Source organism: Lipotes vexillifer, unplaced genomic scaffold (assembly GCF_000442215.2).
Source record: "Lipotes vexillifer unplaced genomic scaffold, Lipotes_vexillifer_v1.1 scaffold299, whole genome shotgun sequence".
In the NCBI taxonomy this organism is placed as follows: Eukaryota; Metazoa; Chordata; class Mammalia; order Artiodactyla; family Lipotidae; genus Lipotes; species Lipotes vexillifer.
In genome coordinates, this window is record NW_006784347.1 from 2,731,621 (window position 1) to 2,746,819 (window position 15,199).

At 38.5% G+C, this 15,199-nt stretch overlaps 1 protein-coding gene across 1 annotated transcript in view; it reads right to left on the reverse strand.

Annotated features, from left to right (window-relative positions):
- Positions 1 to 15,199, reverse strand: part of SMURF2 (SMAD specific E3 ubiquitin protein ligase 2) — a 118,317-nt gene that overhangs the window by 48,692 nt on the left and 54,426 nt on the right. The window contains exon 2 of the mRNA XM_007456781.1: positions 978 to 1,016. Within this exon, the coding sequence (XP_007456843.1) occupies positions 978 to 1,016 (39 nt within the window). The remainder of the gene's footprint in view (positions 1 to 977; positions 1,017 to 15,199) is intronic.

Here is a 15,199-nt window from a genome sequence, read left to right on the forward strand (position 1 = left end):
CCCCTGCATCGGCAGGCGGACTCTCAACCACTGCGCCACCAGGGAAGCCCAGGGTCTACTCTTCGTTGAGGTGCACCAGCTTCTCATTGCGGTGGCTTCTCTTGTTGCGGAGCACGGACTCTAGGCGCATGGGCTTCAGTAGTTGTGGTGCGCTGGGTCAGTAGTTGTGGCTTGCAGGGGCTCTAGAGCACAGGCTCAGTAGTTGTGGCACATGGGCTTAGTTGCTCCACTGCATGTGGGATCTTCCCAGGCCAGGGATCAAACCCGAGACCCCCACATTGGCAAGCAGATTCTTAACCACTGAGCCACCAGGGAAGTCCAAAAATTATATCATTTTTACATAATAATTTAAAGCGAATGTGAAGTATAATATTATAGGGTAAACATACACACGTGAGTGGTATTTCCCAATCTTCCCTCGCAAAACTTAATCTTAAATAAAGCCACAAAATTTTTCACAACAGATTGGCAAAGAGACTGCAAATATGTGAACTAAATGTCTGTTTTGGAGTCTGAGACATAAGACATTCTACGATCAAATGTGGCAGAGATTTCTTTCCTATACTCCGGAAATTCCAAGCAGGCTAAATGACTTCTCTTCCTTCCAATGACTCCTGAATGCATGGGTAAAATTTCCTATAAAATGTTAGGGGAAAAAGTGTTTACGAAATAATCTCAAACCTTTTCTAGAAATCTAGTAGTATGTACACCTTCAATATACATTACATTCGTCTGCGTATACACACCTACACACACGTTTCACACAAATATGGGGGGGGCGGTGGATAAAGGGAAAGGGGCTAAGGAGCACAAAATCGTCTTTAAAACATGTGATGCCAAAAGCCTCTGAATCAAAGAATTCATAAAACAACACTGAGTATATTTCTGAATAGAGAAATCCCTAAACCAGACAATTCTGAAAATGCTTTCCAAAGAATCTACACACAACATACAAGATTTAAAGTTAATTTACTTACGGAAAAAATCCTTTTTCACCAAGTTTTTTGCACAGAGTACTGTAAAGGAAACAGAAAATACATGGGAAGAATTAAAATGGTGAGACTGCATTGTCAAAGTTTCATTTTGAAACACTGAAAATACCAGTGAATAATAGTTAAACACTAACTATAGCAAGGTATGAAATATGATCACAATCTTTGATTAAAGACTAGCAAAAGACAGTTGAACCAGTGGTGGCAACTTCAGCAACGATCACCAGTAACAGCTGAGGGCAAGAAAGTTTATAAATCTGGTATTCTAATAAAGAACCACTTCCTGTCTTCCATCAAGATCTAGTCTCAGAGTAGCCTGGTGGCAAGGGAAAAATAGAGTTCTAAGGAGGAAATATGTAAATTGGGGGTTTTATATATATATATATATATATATGCTATTTTCATACCGATACTTTTGTACCCTTAATTACTCTAAACAAGATAATATCACCTACACCACATGTATCAGTTTGCTAGAGCTGCCATAACAAAATACTACAGGCTGGGTCGCTTAAACAGTGATTTATTTTCTCATAATTCTGGGGGCTGTAAGTCTAAGGTGTGGTTGCCAGAAAGGTTGAGTTCTGGTGAGAACCCTCTTCCTGGCTTGCACAGGGCTGCCTTCTTGCTATGTGCCCACATGGCCTTTCCTCAGTGCGTGCACATGCAGAGAGAATTCCAGTATCTCTTCCTCTTCTTATAAGGGCACCAGTTCTATCAGATCAGGACTCTATCGTTACGACCTCACTTAACCTTAATCCTCCTTAAAGGCCCCATGTCCAATATATATAGTAACATGGGGATTAGGACTTCAAGATATGAATTTGGCAGGGACACAATTCAGTCCATAGCATCCTGGGATCTAGATACTTCTGAAGATACAATCTATCTCTGTTTCAAAAACATTTTATGTTTGAAAATGACTGCCAGAAATATTTGAAATTCTGGGTAAATGGAATTCAAAAGGAAAGAACTTGCTTTTTCTCTAGATTCTAAGCTCCAGGAGGGCAGGAACTGTGTGCCTCAGTATTTCAGCATGGAGCACAGCAGTAAGCCCTCAGAAACAAGTGAATTGAGGAAAGGTGGATGTTCCTAAAGACACAATAAGATCACTAGTTTGTGGCGCCATCACGATCTCAGCTTCATTTGATCCCTGTTGAGAACACAAGGGAGGGATAAATGAATTTTTAATCTGGAATTTTTAATCATATATATATATATATATATATTTTTTTTTTTTTTAAGGGTAAAATAATTTTATACTGAAGAGGATCACAAGAAAACAAAGCTTAATTGATACTGGTGACATTTTTTTTTAAATGACATTCATTCTGTTATTTACTCTCCATCTAAACTCCACAGAAACATCGGCTCAATGACAAGAGAGATCTACTATACTTTCCAAAAATTAAGTTACTATATTGAGATAGCTATCCCAAATCCACATTCTCTGGATTACCTTGCATTAAATTATCACTTACACACTGATGGCTGCACAACCTTGTGAATATATTAAAACCATTGAATTGCATGCTTTAGAGGGATGAATTTTACAGTACGTGAATTGCATGTCAATTTAAAAATCACTGTTTATACAGTCATTAACTTCTTTAATCCAAACTTGTTACAAGTGAAGGGAAACCACCAATTTCCATATATTCATATTTTAATTTATAAAATATCTATGAAAGTAATGTTGGGTTAACTTCTACCCACTTCTACTCACAGTTTAAATGGTCTGTTCAATTAGTTACACTTATTGGAAGTTTAGTATATAAAAATTCATTTAACATAAACCTTGGGAACAAGTCTAAATATAATTAATCACTTGAAAAGTTCAAATAAAAATAATTTTGAACACAGATGCCATCAGTAAATGAATAAAATTATTAAGCCCAAGATACTGATTTACTAATCAGAGTCTCTTAGGCCCTGTCATAGTTTAAAAACATAAAAACTCAATCATGAAAGCTAAGGCCATAACTCGGAGTACCAAATCAGAAACTTGATTTAGGAGAACTCTTCCCTAGGGACTTCCCTGGCGGTCCAGTAGTTAAGACCTTGCGCTTCCACTGCAGGGGACACAGGTTCAATCCCTGGTTGGGGAACTAAGATCCTGCATGCCGCATGGTGTGGCCAAAAAAAAAAAAAAGAGAAAACCAAGAGGGTGGGTGCTGTTGTCATATAGAACCTGGAATTGGATCTGATTAAACGTTTTAAAAAAAAAAAAAGAAGGGGCTTCCCTGGTGGCGCAGTGGTTGAGAATCCACCTGCTAATGCAGGGGACACGGGTTCGAGCCCTGATCCGGGAAGATCCCACATGCCGCGGAGCAACTAGTCCCGTGAGCCACAACTACTGAGCCTGCGCGTCTGGAGCCTGTGCTCCACAAGAGAGGCCGCGATAGTGAGAGGCCCGCACAGCGCGATGAAGAGCGGCCCCTGCTTGCCACAACTAGAGAAAGTCCTCGCACAGAAATGAAGACGCAACACAGCAAAAATTAATTAATTAATAAACTCCTACCCACAACATCTTCTTTAAAAACAAAAAAAAGTGCCATCCCAATCAAATTTAAATAAATTAGAAAAAACAAAAAATAATTTAAAAAATAAAAAAAATAAAAAAATAAAAATAAAAAAAAAGAACTCCTCTCTAAACTTTTATTATCATCATATAAACTGAACAGAATACTCAGGATCAATACATATACAACACATATATAAATCCAAATTATAATCTCCAGTATTGACGAGGAATTCATAATTTTTAACCACCATCCTAAGATTCAAGATGTAAAATAAATACACACCCTACTTAAGAGAAATAGAAAATATATGGGAAGTCCTCCAACTTCTTGTCACTAAACCTACAAACGTACTGTTTCAACACTCATTCTTTTTTTCTTCCTTCCACTTACAGTGTCTACTCTCCTAACACCATCCTTCTGCCTGTACTCTGGATCTCATACCCAACCCACCACTTTCTCAAGAACTTTCCCTCCACTTCCTCTACCGATTGCCTCATCAGTATTTAAACATATTCAAGTCTTGCCCATGCCTCCCCACTCCAGCCACCATCCTACCTCTCTTCCTTCATAATTAAACTACTTTTAAACACTGTCTATACTTTGTGACTTCACTTCCTTATATCCAGTAATGCCTCAATCCACTGCAATTTGGCTTCCACTCTCACCATTGCCCCTATACTGCTTCTCCAAAGCCCTGGGGACCTAATTAATAATCCATCCAATGGACACTTTTCATTCTTTATCGCACTTGACCCCTGAGGGGTATTTGCCACTACTGACTACTCCTTCTTCTAAAACCCCTCTCTTCTTTTGGCTTCTGTTTAACACCACATTCACCTGGTTTTACACCAAGCATAAAATTCATTCAAAGTCTTTTCTGCCAGATCTTTTTCCTTTGCTCCACCCATGAAACTTGGGGTTCTTCAGGGCTTTACTTTAGGTCCTCTTTTACTCTATAAACCGAGGAGCACAGATATCCATCCTGTAAATCTCGGAATTATATGTAAACTGTTAATATGCTCAACAAAATATTAGCAAACTGAAACCACATGATCAAGTTGGATTCATCCCAGGATCACAAGGATGGTTCAACATATGAAAATCAATCAATGTGATACACTACATCAGCAAAAGACAAAAAAAACCACATGATCATCTCAATAGGTGCAGAAAAAACATTTGATAAAATTCAACATCCATTCATGATAAAAACTACAGAGGGAACATATCTCAACATCATAAAAGCTATTTATGACAAAACCACAGCCAACATAATACTCAATGGCGAAAAGCTGAAAGACTTCCTGCTAAAATCTGGAACAAAACAAGGATGCCCACTCTCACCACTTCTATTCAACAGAGCATTGGTGCAGATGACATGATACTAGATATAGAAAACTCTAAAGACTCACACAAAAACCACTAGAACTGATAAACTAACTCAGCAAGGTAACAGGATGCAAGATTAACATACAGAAATCTGTTGCATTTCTTTATACTGACAGAAATATCGGAAAAGGCAAGTAAAAAAAAATTCGCTTTAAAATTGCATCAAAAAAAAAAACACCTTAGTAATAAACCTGACCAAGGAGCTGAAAGACTTATATGCTGAGAACTACAAAACATTTACAAAAGGAAACTGAAGATGTTTCAAAGAAATGGAAAGATATCCCATGGTCTTGGATTGGAAGAACTAACACTGTTAAAATGGCCATACTACTCAAGGCAATCTACGATTTAATGTGATCCTTATCAAATTACCCATAACATTTTTCACAGAACTAGAACAAATAATCCTAAAATTTATATAGAATCGTAAAAGACCCAGAATTGCCAAAGCAATCCTAAGGCATAACGCTCCCAGACTTCAGACAATACTACAAAGCTACAGTAATCAAAACAGTCCAGTATTGGCCCAAAAACAGACATATGGATCAATGGAACAGAATAGAGAGCCCAGAAATAAACCCACAAACCTATGTTCAATTACTCGTCAACAGAGAAGGCAAGAATATACAATGGAGAAAACACCAGCAAGCAGCATTAGGAAAACTGGACAGCCAAATGTAAATCAATGAAGTTAGAACACTTCCTCACACCATACACAAAAATAAACTTAAAATGGTTTAAAGATTTAAATATAAGACACAACACCATAAAACTCCTAGAAGAGAACACAGGCAAAGCATTTTCTGACATAAATCATACCAATGTTTTCTTAGGTCAGTCTCCAAGACAACAGAAATAAAAGCAAAAATAAACAAATGGGACCTAATCAAATTTATGAGCTTTTACACAGCAAAGGAAATCATAAACAAAACAAAAAGACAATCTACGGAATAGGAGAAAATATTTGCTAACAATGCAATTGACAAGGGCTTAATTTCCAAAATATACAAAGAGCTCATACAACTCAATAACAAAAAATCAAACAACCCAATCAAAAACTGGGCAGAGGGCTTCCCTGGTGGCGCAGTGGTTGAGAGTCCGCCTGCCGATGCAGGGGACACGGGTTCGTGCCCCGGTCTGGGAAGATCCCTCATGCCGCGGAGCGGCTGGGCCTGCGAGCCATGGCTGCTGAGCCTGCACGTCCGGAGCCTGTGCTCCGCAACAGGCGAGGCCACAACAGTGAGAGGCCCACGTACCACAAAAAAAAAAAAAACTACAATGAGGTATCACCTCACACCAGTTAGAATGGGCATCATCAGAAAATCTACAAACAACAAATGCTGGAGAGGGTGTGACGAAAAGGGAACCCTCTTGCACTATCGCTGGGAATGTAAATTGATACAGCCACTATGGAGAACAGTATGGATGTTCCTTAAAAAAACTAAAAATAGGGGCTTCCCTGGTGGCGCAGTGGTTGAGAGTCCGCCTGCCGATGCAGGGGACGCCGGTTTGTGCCCCGGTCTGGGAAGATCCCACATGCCACAGAGCGGCTAGGCCCATGAGCCATGGCTGCTGAGCCTGCGCGTCTGGAGCCTGTACTCTGCAACGGTAGAGGCCACAACAGTGAGAGGCCTGCGTACCGCAAAAAAAAAAAAAAAACTAAAAATACAATTACCATATGACCCAGCAATCCCACTACTGGGCATATACCCAGAGAAAACCATAATTCAAAAAGACACATGCACCCCAATGTTCATTGCAGCACTATTTACAATAGCCAGGTGATGGAAACAACCTAAATGCCCATTGACAGATGAGGATAAAGAAGATGTGGTACATATATATAATGGAATATTACTCAGCCATAAAAAGGAAAGAAATTGGGTCATTTGTAGAGACGTGGATGGATCTAGAGACTGTTATACAGAGTGAAGTAAGTCAGAAAGAGAAAAACAAATATCGTATATTAATGCATATATGTGGAAGCTAGAAAAATGGTACAGATGAACCAGTTTTCAAGGCAGAAATAGAGACACAGATGTAGAGAACAAACATATGGACACCAAGCGGGGAAAATGGCGGGGGGGGGGGGGTGGGGGGGGGATGGGATGAATTGGGAGATTGGGATTGACATATATACACTAATATGTACAAAATGGATAACTAATAAGAACCTGCTATATAAAAATAAATAAGAAATTTTAAAAATAAAAAAATAAAAATAAAAAATTCTTTTAATAAAAAATAAATTTAATTAATTTAAAAAAGAAAGAAAAAAGATGTGAAACACACACTCACACACACACTCTGGTATACTACTCGGCCATTAAAAAGAATTAAATAAGGCCATTTGCAACTACATGGATGGACCTAGAGATTATCATACTAAGTGAAGTAAAGCAGAAAGACAAATACCATATGCTATCACTTATATGTGGAATCTAAAATATGATACAGGGACCTCCTTGGTGGCGCAGTGGTTAAGACTCTGCACTCCCAACGCAGGGGGCCCAGTTTCGATCCCTGTTCAAGGAACTAGATCCCACATGCATGCTGCAATTAAGAGTTCGCAAGCCACAACTAAGGAGCCAGAGAGCCGCAACTAAGGAGCCTGCTGCAACTAAGACCTAGCACAACCAAATAAATATTTTTTAAGAAAATAAAATATAATACAAATGAACTTATTTATAAAACAGAAACAGACTCACAGACATAGAAAACAAACTTATGGTTACCAAAAGGGAAAGGCGGTGGGGAGGGATAAATTAGGAGTTTGGGATTAGCAGATACAAACTACTATATATAAAACAGATAAACAAGGTCCTACTGTATAGCACAGGGGACTATATTCAATATCCTGTAATAAAACATAGTGGGAAAGAAAAACAAAAACAAAAACGTATATGCACATGTACTTTTCTGGGGAGAAAGTTCACAGTTTAACAGTTTGACAAAGCTCCTCCTCCCGTCTTGAAAAATAAATTTGAAGAGCCACTTTTCCATACATTCTCCCTGGTCTTTACCATTTTGATGAAACCTCAATCTATAAACCCAACTCTTAGCTCTTTGTTGAACTCCAGGTCCACACAGGCACACTAAATATGCCCTCAAATTAAAATCACCATCCCCCCACCCCCGCCGCCACTTCCCTCCAACTCCTTCTCCAGTTTACTTCCAATAAATATCCTTGCTTTCCACTCCATTGCCCTAGTCAGAAACTTCCATAGCAACCTTCACTACTCCTCCCCCTCCCCACCTCCTGGCAATTACCAATTCTAATCAACTCTGCCTCTGAAATATCCTTGTCTGTCCACTTCTACCTATTACCAGTGCCATCACTCTAGTCCAGGCCACCATCAACTACTGTTTAGGTCATTAAAAAAGCCTCCCCATCAGTCCCCTGCCTTAAGGCTCAACTGCCTCCAATCAGCTCTCCACACTGGACCTAAAGTGATCTTTTTTTTTTTTTTTTTTTTTTTTGCGGTACGCGGGCCTCTCACTGCTGTGGCCTCTCCCGTTGCGGAGCACAGGCTCCGGACGCACAACCTCAGCGGCCATGGCTCACGGGCCCAGCCGCTCCGCGGCACGTGGGGCACGAACCCACATCCCCTGCATCAGCAGGCAGACTCTCAACCACTGCGCCACCAGGGAAGCCCCTAAAGTTATCTTTCTAAAAATATAATTTAATTCCTTCCATCCATTTCCCCTCCTAATAACATTCCAAAACATGCTTAAAACATTCCTCAAAACAATCTTTCCACCTGTGCTCTGGATCGCATACCCAACCTACCACTTTCTCAGGAAACTTGTCTCTCGTCTCCTCTACTGACCTCCATCCTCAGAACACTGCCAGGGTCTTGCCCAAAACCTATTTGGTTTACAAACCCATCAGGCCCTGGCTCCTGCTTACCTCTCTGACCTCATCTTCCATCACCACCCCTCCCCTCCAAGAATCCAAGTCCAAGATCCAGCCACACTAAATCTTCACTTTCTCAAATACATTCCATTTCTCACCCACAGCCTTCATGTGCCATTCCCTCCACCTGAAACATTTTTCCCAGGCTTCTTCACCTACTCATCTTTTAGGTCTCAAAAGGGAAGGAAGCTTTTTAGAACGTGTTTCTCTCAACCTTCTGCCCACTTGTATTTTCACAGAAGCCCATACTTATCACCAGCACTCGTTACACTTTATTATAAGTTTTTAAATTTAGAATGTTGCTTATAATTACAAAGGTGGTAAACTCTATCCAGCATAAATCATGTCTGCATCATTTCTTTATATCTCCCGCACCAAGCAAACACTGAGCCAGGCGTTCGATGGGCACTCAGTAAAATGCTAAATGAATAAAACAAACTCCAAAATAATCTAAAATAATTTCATTGAAAGGGCGATTTTTTTATACTATGTGACAGATTACCAATCTGCAAGTAATCATAATTTTGACTTAATGAAATCTCATTGTTATCATTTCCCTCTATTTAATACATACTCATCAGGTCATGTTTGACAAATTTTCTTTTAATCACAAATAAGATGTTGCTAATATATGACTAAGTTTTAAAGGGTAATTGAAAAAATCGAGAGAAGAATGAACTTTAAAGTTGGGTTCAAAGTTTATAAAGAGAAATTTTAGCAACCCTGAGACTAAGGAAGATAACACAGAGAAACAAGACTAATTTAAAACAAAGAAATATCAAGATTGGTCAGACTGCTAACTTTAACACTAGATCTCAAAAGCTCCAGACAGTCTTTTAATTATTTATACCCTAGAAGCAAAAACTTGTACTTGTAAATTTTAAAAGGAAATTGTTAAGCACCATTTGAGATTTTGGTAATTTGTTTACATAAATAAATTTTTACCCCTTGGAGTCTTTACTGTTCTTTTTCTTGGGAATGTACTCTGGGTACTAGAACCACAGCCCACTGCTCTTTCTGTCCTTGGTACCAATTATAAGAGCTCAGTAAATGCTCAATGAATTAATGAATTTCACTAGGACAAATTCCTATTTGTCACCATAACAAATTCTCAGCTAAGGAGGTATATATGAGAATCTCCTGAGGAATGTATGTATAATATTATAATGTGATTTTTATATTTGTAGTATAATTTTACATTTATATTTGCACAAATTTATATTTGTAAATCTATCATTTTTTGTAACAGAAACTATAGAAAGTTGAGCCAAGATTGGGAATCGTGGCGCTTGGGAAGGGTAGCGGTGCAGAAGAACTTTCATTTTTGTTTTCTAAATGATTATTACAGGAGAGAGGTAAAAAATAATGTTGAGAAACACTAAATTACTAGAAGGGACTAGCAGGAGAGAAACCCTGTAAGGGGGGTGGGGCCAGAACAAAGGCTACGGAATGTAGACTTTCTCCTAGACAGCTATCAATATTTCAAAGTTTTGAATGTTTAGTAAGTTTTCTATTGAAATAATTTATAAAGAAAGGTGCAGAATTCTTAAGAATATAATTCAATCAACTTCCACTAATTTCTGTACTAAAACAAAACATTATACTGGACTCCAGATATTTATCATCACTGATAACTACAAATGTGGCATTATACCAGCACAATACCATTACTTCAAATTCCATTAGGGACCATGCCTGTAGATCTGCACTGGATTAATTTTACTAGACTAATTTGATCATGTTACTACCCTTCTCAAATTCCTTCAAAGCATTTCTCATTCTTATGTCTACACTCCCAAAACCTAAAACCTGTTCTAGCTATTCTACTCTTCAGCAGATAAGATGGGTTTGAAATAGATAGAGGAGATAATCAAAATAAGGCAAGATTAGCCTTGCTGGGATACTGGTAACTTCCTCTCTATTTCACACACAAGGAGACGTGACCATCTTTTTTTTTTTTTTTAATAATTAAATTTGCTTATTTATTTATGTGACCATCTTTTTAAAAATAAATTTATTTATTTATTCATTCATTCATTCATTCTTGGCTGTGCTGGGTCTTCAATCCTGCGCACAGGCTTTCTCTAGTTGCGGCGAGCAGGGACCACTCTTCATTGTGGTGCGTGGGCTTCTCATTGCGGTAGCTTCTCTTGTTGCGCGGCACGGGCTCTAGGTGCACAGGCTTCAGTAGTTGTGGCTCACAGGCTTCAGCAGTTGTGGCTCATGGGCTCTAAAGCGTAGGCTCAGTAGTTGCGGCGCACGGGCTTAGTTGCTCCACTGCATGTGGGATCCTCCCACACCAGGGATCAAACCTGTGACCCCTGCACTGGCAGACAGATTCTTAACCACTGCACCCACCAGGGAAGTCCCCAGATGTGACCACCTTGAGATGCTTAATGAGAAGGGAGCACTCCTTCATTCACTCTTTCATTAACATTTCCTGAACACCCACTTTGTGCCAAGTGCAATGATAGATTCTGCAGATACAAAGATAAGACAGAGTCCTTTGCCCTCAGAGCTTGCAGGTCAGGTATAATATCATGCCATAAGTGCTTTTTGTTGTTTTCTCAAGAAATATTTTTAAATTTCATAAAAATCTCCTTTAGTATATTTTATTTGAGGCAGTGATTGGAAGAAACTATTTGCAGAAGTGCAGATGCAATAAATATCATTTCATTTAAGCTGATAATTTCTTTTTCTGGTTGGAAAAGAGCTATCTATATGCAACACACCATCTAATAATATCAGAGTATAAATCCCAGCTGCAAAAATAGAATGCTATTGCTGCTCTGAGTTGTACTCATAATGAATGGTTGCCTATGCTAAATCTGAATAAAACTCCCAACTGCTCAGTATCTTCTTGCCAAAAATTCCCTTTCCTCCTCCAGACTGCAGTTGCATTCCAATTACTGCTGATCGGAATGAGGCTGCTTGAGAGAAAGAAAAAAAACCACTCAGATATCCCATTTTCCTTCACCCCACAAAAACAGATTTTATAATATAGTACTGTTCCTGAAAGTTGTACAGACTCTTTTTCAACAGAGTAGCTTACTCTGTATTTTCTCTGAACTTATATTACCATTGTAAAATAAAACTGAAGTTGAGGACAGCATTCCTAAACAAATTCCAACAAGATGGCCTAGTGCTTTAAAAATGTCTACAATATACACCCTTCCTGATCACGGGCACATGACAACAATTTAGATCTTTCTGTTCCAAGAAACAACCTCTACCTCAACTCCTAAACACAAAATTTAAGTTCTATTGACAACGTGTACACAATATAGTTCTTATACGTGTTTCAGTTATTGTTGCTTGAAACAGGAGCACTACACAAAGATTCATATTCAAGAGCATTATTACCCCAAAAAAGCATTACTATAAAATGCTGTACTTAGCAGAAATATCAGATATAACCTTATTTATACAATAATGAAATAGTTAAGGATGACAAATAGCATGCACAAATATTACAGAGCCATTAAAATTATGTAAATAATTAGCACAGGGAGATCAGCTTGGTGCTTTGTGACCGCCTGGAGGGGTGGGATAGGGAGGGTGGGAGGGAGGGAGATGCAAGCGGGAAGAGATATGGGAACATATGTATATATATAACTGATTCATTTTGTTGTGAAGCTGAAACTAACATACCATTGTAAAGCAATTATACTCCAATAAAGATGTTAAAAAAAATTATGTAAATATTTATTGATAAGAAAATATTTCTTAATATGCTGTTAAGAGTAAAAGTCCATTTATTAAATAGTACATTAAATAAAAAGGAATTTTAGTAAGGAATATAAAAAGACTGGATAACATTTATTGAATATTTACTATGTGCAAGTGTATACCAACCACCCTGTGAAGTTAAGTAGTAGCATTACCTACATTTTACTTTTTTTTTTTTTTGGCCACGCAGCATGTGGGTTCTTAGTTCCCCAACCAGGGATTGAACCCGTGCCCCCTGCAGTGGAAGTGAGGAGTCTTAACCACTGAGCCACCAGGGAAGTCCGTACCTACATTTTAGAGATAAAGAAATTGAGGTTCAGGCATAAAAGACTTGCCAAAGATTACACTGTAAGTGCTAAAGTGGAGATACCAATTCAAATAGTCTAATCACAGAATCCAAACTCTTAATCACCATATATAGAATCGAACATAGTCTGCCAGGTTAGCTCCTTTTTTTTTTTTTTTTTTTTTGCGGTATGCGGGCCTCTCACTGTTGTGGCCTCTCCCGTTGCGGAGCACAGGCTCCGGACGCGCAGGCTCAGCGGCCATGGCTCAGGGGCCATGGCTCAGGGGCCCAGCCGCTCCGCGGCATGTGGGATCTTCCCAGACCAGGGCACAAACCCGCAGCCCCTGCATCGGCAGGCAGACTCTCAACCGCTGCGCCACCAGGGAAAGCCCAGCTCCTCCTTTTTAAAGGAACTTAACACGCTAAAGCAATTACTGGTGAAACAGGTTCACAAAAACGGCTAATAGAAACCCAGGTTGCACAAGGACCTCCTCCAAAAGATGAGCAATTTCTCTTTTTCAATAGATTATAGTTTACCTCTACAATCATATTAAACCTGCTTTTAACTAAATATCTTGTCACAGTGCCATTTAATCAAGGAATTTTAGGCAATCCGTTTCATGCATGTTACAAAACAAATTGGCCTCTAAGTTTAGCTTCATGTATTTAGTATCTGGCAGGTAGTTAATTTATTAATAATTAGTATATAAATGATGTATTAAAAGATACAGGTTCTACCAAAATGAGGTAAATACTCTTACCAAAAAAAAAAAAGTCACCATTTAAATATTTCATCAAAGGCAAAACTGTTTCTCAAGTTAACCAACTGAAAATGACCCAGTTCACTCATATCAAACAACTTTTAAGTAACTACTTTTTTTTTCATCTTGCAAGTTTTTATTTATTATGGCAGGTGAGCATGCAGCCAACTCATATAATATCCATAAAAAATATATATATATCTCTGCTTTCAAAACAAGGGCAAACACAGACAAACTTTGATTCTAACCAAATACTTCATGAAAATTTACAATTTCATGAAATGTAACTACTTTCTTTTAACATCTTTATTGGAGTATAATTGCTTTACAATGTTGTGTTAGTTTCTGCTGTATAACAAAGTGAATCAGCTATATGTGTATATATATCCCCATATCCCCTCCCTCTTGCGTCTCCCTCCCACCCTCCCTATCCCACCTCTCTAGGTGGTCACAAAGCTCCCAGCTGATCTCCCTATGCGATGCAGCTGCTTCCCACTAGCTATTTTACATTTGGTAGTGTATACATGCCCATGCCACTCTCTTACTTTGTCCCAGCGTACCCTTCCCCCTCCCCATGTCCTCAGGTCCATTCTCTACGTCTGTGTCTTTATTCCTGTTCTGCGAGCTGATCTCCCTATGCGATGCAGCTGCTTCCCACTAGCTATTTTACATTTGGTAGTGTATACATGCCCATGCCACTCTCTTACTTTGTCCCAGCTTACCCTTCCCCCTCCCCATGTCCTCAGGTCCATTCTCTACGTCTGTGTCTTTATTCCTGTTCTGCCCCTAGGTTCATCAGAACCTTTTTTTTTTTAGATTCCATATATATGCGTGTAACTACTTTTTAAAGGAATTTTCAAACATATGAAGATTTTACTCAAAACATTTTCCCAAACAAGTATACTTTTTAACTGAATAAAACTGAAACAAGATTAGGGTGTACAAATAAGTTTTTAAAAAATTAAGTGCAAACTTTTTCAACACAAAAACAATGATCTACTTTGACATAATAAGGGCAGATATTATTTCTTCTAGCCACAACTGTAAATATTTACCTTATAGTGATCAGAGGTAATTTTAAAATAAAGCTTCTCATAAACATAATAATCAAGTTCTGGCATAAGTTCACACGTTTTTAAAAAAAAAAAAAAAAAAAAAGGTTCCGCTAAAGCCAAGCAACATATTCAGCATGAAATAAATGTAAAGCATGTAGTCTAGGTACTTGGCAAGTAGCAGGCAAACTATAGAAGCTGTTATTTTAAGAAACTATCTAAAAGCATTTCTGCTATCTTAAATCAAAATTTCCTTGAATTCATTTCTCCAATTTGGGGATGAAAATACATTAAAGTACTACCCTTCATTCATAAGGATGGTAAATTCACTATGACTTAAGGACCTCCAATGCAGTTTGCAGACTGAACATTATCAGTCTAGTGCTACTGGAGACAGCCACTGCCCCTTCCTCACTGGACACTTTCATTCAAACAGACCCATTTCCTAACTGGTGGCTGCTCAAGAGATTGATTTAGTATATCTAAATCATACAATAATTTACTTTCTTCATCAAAACACCAAGAGAAGGAAACCTTAGTATAAAATTC